The 7500-nt window shown below is 40.5% G+C and overlaps 1 protein-coding gene across 1 annotated transcript in view; it reads left to right on the forward strand.

Annotated features, from left to right (window-relative positions):
• Window positions 1-4237: 4237 nt before the first annotated feature.
• LOC123519963 (hemocyanin subunit 2-like) overlaps window positions 4238-7500 on the forward strand; it is a 130658-nt gene continuing 127395 nt past the window's right edge. Inside the window, exon 1 of the mRNA XM_045281720.1 lies at window positions 4238-4255. Coding sequence (XP_045137655.1) covers window positions 4253-4255 — 3 coding nt within the window. The 5' untranslated portion in view covers window positions 4238-4252. The remainder of the gene's footprint in view (window positions 4256-7500) is intronic.

The raw sequence follows: 7500 nt of genomic DNA on the forward strand, positions 1-7500 counted from the left end.
GAAGAAGGGTAGTAGCATGGAAGAAAGGGAGCAGGTCTTAACATTTAATTTATACATTTGTTAGTAGATGTGAGTTGTTGATATGAAAAGATAAAAAAAAAGTTCAATTAATAAAAATCTTGAGGTTAAACTGAATCGGTGAGAATAAAGGAAAATATAATCCGCTGTTTAACCCCTTCAGTACTGGGACGCATTTATACCTTGAGTTTAGCGTATGATTAGACGATTTCATTTACATTAGGAAGGGTCTACGGAAGCCAGAGGATTAATGGCCACAGTCTTCACCATTTTAATTCTTAACACAAGTTTCTGAAGCTGTATAAAATCACGAGATGGTAAGGAAAATGATTATGGAAACGTGTCGTGGTATTGTAGAGGTTAGAATACGTCACTACATTACAGTACATTCTCTTCTATTGAGTATTACTTTAAAGAATGTATAAAAGTTTGATTTGTCTATAACTAAAACGCTCTTTTGATGAATATGCGTAAACATCTAATAACATAAATATCACACCAATTTGAAACGTAAATTAACTCCTTCAGTACTGGGACGCATTTCTATCATGAGTTTTGTGTATGCTTAAACGATTTTATTTACATTATGAAGGCTCTATGGAGATTAGGATATTAAATGCTTCAATCTTCACTATTTTGATCCCCCACATAAATTCCTGAAGCTGTATAAAAACATCAAATAGTAAGCAGAATGAATATGGAAACGTGTCATGATACTTAAGGGTTAATTGTATAAAAGGTATTTGAAATGTATCTTACTTGTATTCAGATATATTCACTCGAGGCATCTACCAGCATGATCTAACTGCACCAGTGTACCTCGGATCACAACACATACCCGGCGCAGCGTGTGGTGTAAAAGGAATACTGTCGCAGTAATTATGGCCATTACTGACAGTCGATACACGATAATTACCCGGCAAACCAGCTTGAACAGGGTGGTTAGGGCTCATTTATTACCATTCACACACACACACACACACACACACACACACACACACACACACACACACACAGAATGTGTGTGTGTGTGTGTGTGTGTGTGTGTGTGTGTGTGTGTGTTATGGCAGGCGGTGTTTAGAGAAGTAATCCCAGCATGGAGGTTATGGGAGTTAAGTCTGAGCCGCGCCACCATCAGCGTTGCTCCACTTGTCATAAATTGCAATGTTCAGTAATGGCGGCCCGAGTGTAAACATGGCTACCTCATAAATTTCCATGAGTAAACGAGCTAGCGGGGAGAGCTGCCTACTTTATTCAGCCTTCTCCATCCGCCCTCTATGCCTTACTCCCTCCTCCTCATTCTCCTCCTCCTCCTCCTCCTCCTCCTCCTCCTCTTCCTCCTCCTCCTGGTGTTGGTTCTGCATCTTCACTGCTTCCCATTCTCCTCGTTCGATTCGCGTAAGGCTTCCCAGGGACTCATTTGTTTAGCCTCATAAATTCAAGAGCATTTGAAATATTGTGGTATTTACATTTGGCTTCGAGAGAGAGGCAGTGGAAATAAGACTGCAAGTATATACGAATTATAATGGCACGTATTTTCCGCCTAATCAGGTTTTATGTCCTAATAAGAAAGAAAGGACTACGTTTCTTAATCCATAAACATTATAGAGAAAGCATATGCTTGCTTCTGCCAAGGCCATGATAACTGATCACTGAGTAACTTCGCCTTTTTAAATTGGTCTGTGTAGTAAAGAAATCCATTTATTTAAAAAAGAAGGATATATCTAAGAGAGAGAGAGAGAGAGAGAGAGAGAGAGAGAGAGAGAGAGAGAGAGAGAGAGAGAGAGAGAGAGAGAGACTGCCTTGCTGACCTATAAAACCTACCACAACATTTGAAAGATATTATATTTCTTTCCTTTTTGATATTTATTCAGTAATTATTTTATTAATTTTAACTGTGATCCTGAGCACAAGAAACCCTACACGATATATTCAAATAATTGAAGAAGAAAGGAATTGCAAAATTGAGTAGAGTAAGACAAAGGAAGGCCGTGAGATATCTTACAATTAAAAATGATAGCAATCAACAAATATAGTATTTCCTGTCCTGAATATTTAATCAGTGCATATATTTCCATGTTTTATAGATTTCCAGGCATTCAGATATAATTCAGAATAAATATAAGATTACTGGGGGGAGGAAAATTGCCTTATATTAGAAAAAAACAGCATTATTAACTTATTTTTTATTTACTTGTTTATAATTAACTTTTTATTCATTTTTCATTATTTATCTCTTTGTTACATGTTGTAGGATATAGACTACAGTAAGTCACAGGCGGCAGAGAGCTTAGCCAAAGTTATTACTAATTCTTTCAGTTTCATTTGTTAAGATGACGAGAACCAGAATTCGTTACACTGTCATAAGATATAGAGCAAATCACAGGCGGGAAGGGAGCTTCGCCTCATAACTTTCCTGAACGCAGCACCTGAAGAGCGGCTGGCGGCTGTAACACTTCATTTCACTTGCCTGCCGCTACACTTCATATTCATAGACCACGAAAAGCGAGTATTATCCCTTGCCTTCCCTGGTATGGGCGTGGGGCGTGGGGCGTGAGGCGTGGGTGCATTAGCCTGTGCATCCAACGCCCGGCTGGCTCTTACGGATGTTTTACTCAGCCTGGAATGGATCAGATGCCTCCAGGGAAAGTTTCTTCACGCACAGTTTTCAGGTCAGTGTGGAGGGATTCCTGTTTTGGTTGTGGTGTTTTGCTGTAATGTGACTAACCATCTCCAGGCTTTGCGGTGCGTCAGTGTTCCGCCTGGCTCCAGTGTGCAGTGTGTCTAAGGAAAACAAGGCTAATCTCTTTATGTGTATTTTTTCCGTCATTGTCTTCCTTGTTGTTTCTTAAAGCTAATTCTCCATGTTGTTGGTTAATTGTTTTTTTTGTCTGATGTTCTATAATTTTATTAATTCATTTACTATTTTTTTTTATTACTCTCTCTCTCTCTCTCTCTCTCTCTCTCTCTCTCTCTCTCTCTATCTATCTATCTATCTATCTATCTATTTATCTATTTCAGCAACATAATTCTGAGAGAGAGAGAGAGAGAGAGAGAGAGAGAGAGAGAGAGAGAGAGAGAGGGAGAGAGAGATGTATGGGCAGTTTCCCGGCCTACCCGAGGAGATTGGCTACGCCACACTCAGACATTTGCATGCTGAGGGGATAGAGAGGAGTGGAAAGATGAGGAGGAGGAGGAGGAGGAGGAAGAGGAAGAAGAAGAAGATTAGGAGGAGGAAAATGATATGCAGACTGTTATTACTACCGTTTGTCAAGCTCATCTACTTCATCTTATTTTCCTCCTTTCTTTTTCTTCTTTTCTTTTAAATTTGTTATCATCAATTTCTCCTTCATCTTTTATTCTTTTTCTTCGCTTTTCTTCATCCTTATTTTGTTCTGTGTTGTCTTTTGTCCTTCTCTTGTCACGCATTGTTCATCGAGTTTATTTCTGTTCCTTTCTCTTCCTTTTATTCTTCCCTTGTTTCGTTTCCTTTATTTTTCTCCATCTACTATTTCTCTTCCTCACTTTCCCTTTAATCCTTATTCCTTCACTTTCCTCCTCTCATCCTTACTTCCTTCCCTCTGTCAGTCGTTCCTTCTGAAAATAAGAATTAGTATAATATGATTTTCTGTCTTCCACTTCTCTCCTTACGTTGACAGTTCTTCATTCACGTAATCGCCTTTCCTTGTATCATGTAACATTTTTTCCTCTTGAGAGAGAGAGAGAGAGAGAGAGAGAGAGAGGATGAAATTACACTTACTTATACTATTCAAACAATGATAAAAGGAAGTCTTCAAAACAATGATTAACTTTCGAGATATGAGAAGACACCATAAAAGTTACACACACATTGAAGAGTAAGCAAAACAAGTAGTTCTGAGGTATACGTGCCTTCATAACTTGTCGAGATGAAACAATATTGACTACCTGCAGTATTAGGAGGGTAAAAAAAAAGATTCATATTATATTTATACACTAGAAAAACAAACAATCTCATCATTAACCTAAGAAATAATAAAGAAAGCAGAAAAAAGTAAGAAAAAGAATGAAGTCGACGCTTGAAAACCACGTTGGCAAGAAGCAAAGTTGTGGCGTTGTGTTCGTAATTGGTGGTGGTTATAGTGCTCGTGTTTTTCTGAGTTTATAGTGTTATATCAGACGCTGCGAGTGTTGTGCTTTGTGTGAACGGTGAAGGAGCAAGACAACGACCTGGGGAAGTCATACAAGGCGAGTAATGGTGAGGTAAGTAGTAGTCTTAGTAGAAAATGGGGAAGGTTGAGTAGGTAAAGAGCCGAGATGAGAAGGAGAGGGGGGACTGCTGTAGTGGTGGTGGTGGCGGTGGTTGGTGGTGATGACCTGTGTTTATTTGTGACGTGTGGTGATGTGTGGTGATTGGCAGGCATTGGGTGGTAATGGGGAGTGACTGGATGGTGATTAAGTGTGATGAGGGTGATGTTGTGATAGTGGATGATGATTCTCTCATTATTGTTATTTTGCGTGGCTGCTTCGTCCACCTTTGGCATCGAGGTAATGAGAACAAGCAAGGTAATGATAATACTTGGCTACACTGCGAAATTAACCCTTCTTCTGACACATCTCCATATTCATTCTATTCGTATCCTTATTCACAGCTTTGTATCCATTGTCTCATATTAACATCTATCCAGCCGCTCTTGTTGACCTATTCACCTTCTAATGTCCACTGTGTATCCATCTCCTTTCCACCGCTTCGAAGCCATCACTGCCTCACAATCTCGTGGCACAGTTAAGCTTAATCTATTCAGTACCATGATGCATTTCCATATTCATTCTGCTTACTATCTGATGATTTTATACAGCTTCAGAAACTTATATGGGGATTAAACTAGTTAAGATTCTGGCAATTAATCTTCTGACCTCGATAGATCCTTCTTATTGTAAATATGTAAGTAAAATAGTCCAATCATACATAAATCTTAACGTAAATATGTATCCCAGTATTGAAGGGGCTAAAACTACAAACACTGCTTCACTTAGACTGACTGAACGATTCGAACCATCCGAGCTTATGTTCACAGTGTCGTTCGGAATTACAGCCCTCTAAACTTGCACCAGCTCATGATATCACTGACAGTCAAAAGGTTAATTAAGGAGATCGTTTCATTAATTACCGAACTAGTGTCCTCGAGATATTTAAATGGGGAAAATCAGAGAAAGAAAGTGGTTTGGGTGAACGCAGATGTTTTCAAGAGATAGCCCTGGTTATTTTCGGTCATGTGTGTGTGTGTGTGTGTGTGTGTGTGTGTGTGTGTGTGTGTGTGTGTGTGTGTGAAGGAGGGTTACTGATAAGGCTCTCTGTCCCTATTTGCTGCCTGTGTTGGGCGGTGTTGGGACCCTAATGGTAATAGGGTATAATTATTATATTTATTTACTCTCGGTCGTGGCCTTTGTGTGTGTGTGTGTGTGTGTGTGTGTGTGTGTGTGTGTGTGTGTGTGTGTGTGTGTTTGAATAGGCCAAGGGCGCCAAAAAAATTAAGTAAAGGCCCTCTTGATTGCCAGTTCCGTAGAAGATTAAGAGAGTTACCCAAAAATCAGGGGCAAATGTCTTGAAACCGTGTGAAGGATGAGTACTGATAAGGTTCACCGTTCCTATTTGCTGCCTGGGTTGGATGGTGTCGGAACGCGGATGGTAATGAAATATGATTACTATATTTGGTAAATTTGGAGTTTCAACCAATATAACCTATCTTATATTTCTTCCTTATGTCTAACAAGCTTGTGGACCTCCTGGGGAACCTAACCTAACGTAACCTAACTTAACCTAACGTAACCTAACCTAACCTAACCTAACCTCCTCGGAAACCTAATCTAACCTAACCTAACCTAACCTCCTGGGAAACCTAATCTAACCTAACCTAACCTTACCTTGTTATTAATTTTCGATAGGGTAAAATAGGGTTAAATGCTCGTAGAAGTGTGATCTAGGCCGTGAGAATGTGTATAGTTACGTGTGGTGCATTGGCTGAAAATGCAATAATTTTGGGTATTATTTTTAGCAGTATTTGAAACATTTTGGCAGCATGTTCTATTTACATTGCTTTGTTTATTAAATATCGTGCTTTGCTCTTATTATATCCTTTATTTGTTACTGGCTTGGCTGGTTCTTGGAGTTATTGTGAATGTCCTTGTTTATTTTAGCTCCTGTTTTTATTTCTATTATAAAGACATTGTTATCTTGTGTTGAGCTCTTTCTTTCTCTTTACCATTCCCTTTATGGGCGAAGAGAGAGAGAGAGAGAGAGAGAGAGAGAGAGAGAGAGAGAGAGAGTGTATATTGGTCTAGATACAGCCGGCGAAGTGGACTCTTCCGTACACACACACACACACACACACACACACACACACACACACACACACACACACACACACACACACACACAGGATATTGAGGCTTTACTTGTATTTGCTTACATTCAAGAAATTGTTTACTGTGAACCTGGGATCCTGCATTTCTCTCTCTCTCTCTCTCTCTCTCTCTCTCTCTCTCTCTCTCTCTCTCTCTCTCTCTCTGATCTAATGTGCATAGCTGTATATATAAAATTTTTAAAGTAGAGAGAGAGAGAGAGAGAGAGAGAGAGAGAGAGAGAGAGAGAGAGAGAATTCTTGAATCCTGCCACACGTCTCTCAAGAAACTTCTTTACTGGTAGTTACACACACACACACACACACACACACACACACACACACACACACACACACACACACACACACACACACACACCGAATTAGCAGACAATTATAACGTTTCACCTCTCTCTCTCTCTCTCTCTCTCTCTCTCTCTCTCTCTCTCTCTCTCTCTCTCTCTCTCTCTCTCTCTGCCAAAATTGAGAGAGAGAGAGAGAGAGAGAGAGAGAGAGAGAGAGAGAGAGAGTTTAGAAATTGGTGTTTATTGTCCCCAAAAGCCAGATGGCCTCGCGCTCAATCCTCCTCCTCCTCCTCCTCCTCCTCCTCCTCCTCCTCCTCCTCCTCCTCCTCCTCCTCCTCCTCCTCCTCCTCCTCCTTCTTTTATTTCGTTTGCTTCTCCTACTATTACTTTTGCTCTCTTCTCTCTCTCTCTCTCTCTCTCTCTCTCTCTCTCTCTCTCTCTCTCTCTCTCTCCACATACTCCTACATTTTCCTTACAGCCCCTTGCGTTTTGATTTTTATTCCCTCTTCCCTCCATCTACATTCCTTCCTTCCTCTTCCTCCTCCTCCTCCTTCTCCTCCTCCTCCTCCTCCTCCTCCTCCTCCTCCTCCTCCTCCTCCTCCTCCTCCTCCTATCCACTGTTTCCTTCCCTTTTCTCTCTTCAGTTTCCATTTGAAGGGATGGGAGAGGAAAAAGAGCAAGGAAAGGAAGGGAATAGGGAGGAGGAAAACGTGAATGAAGAGTGTGTATGTGTGTGTGTTAGGAGTATGGCATGCAATTCTCTCTCTCTCTCTCTCTCTCTCTCTCTCTCTCTCTCT

Source organism: Portunus trituberculatus, chromosome 46, assembly GCF_017591435.1.
Source record: "Portunus trituberculatus isolate SZX2019 chromosome 46, ASM1759143v1, whole genome shotgun sequence".
NCBI classification, from domain to species: domain Eukaryota; kingdom Metazoa; phylum Arthropoda; class Malacostraca; order Decapoda; family Portunidae; genus Portunus; species Portunus trituberculatus.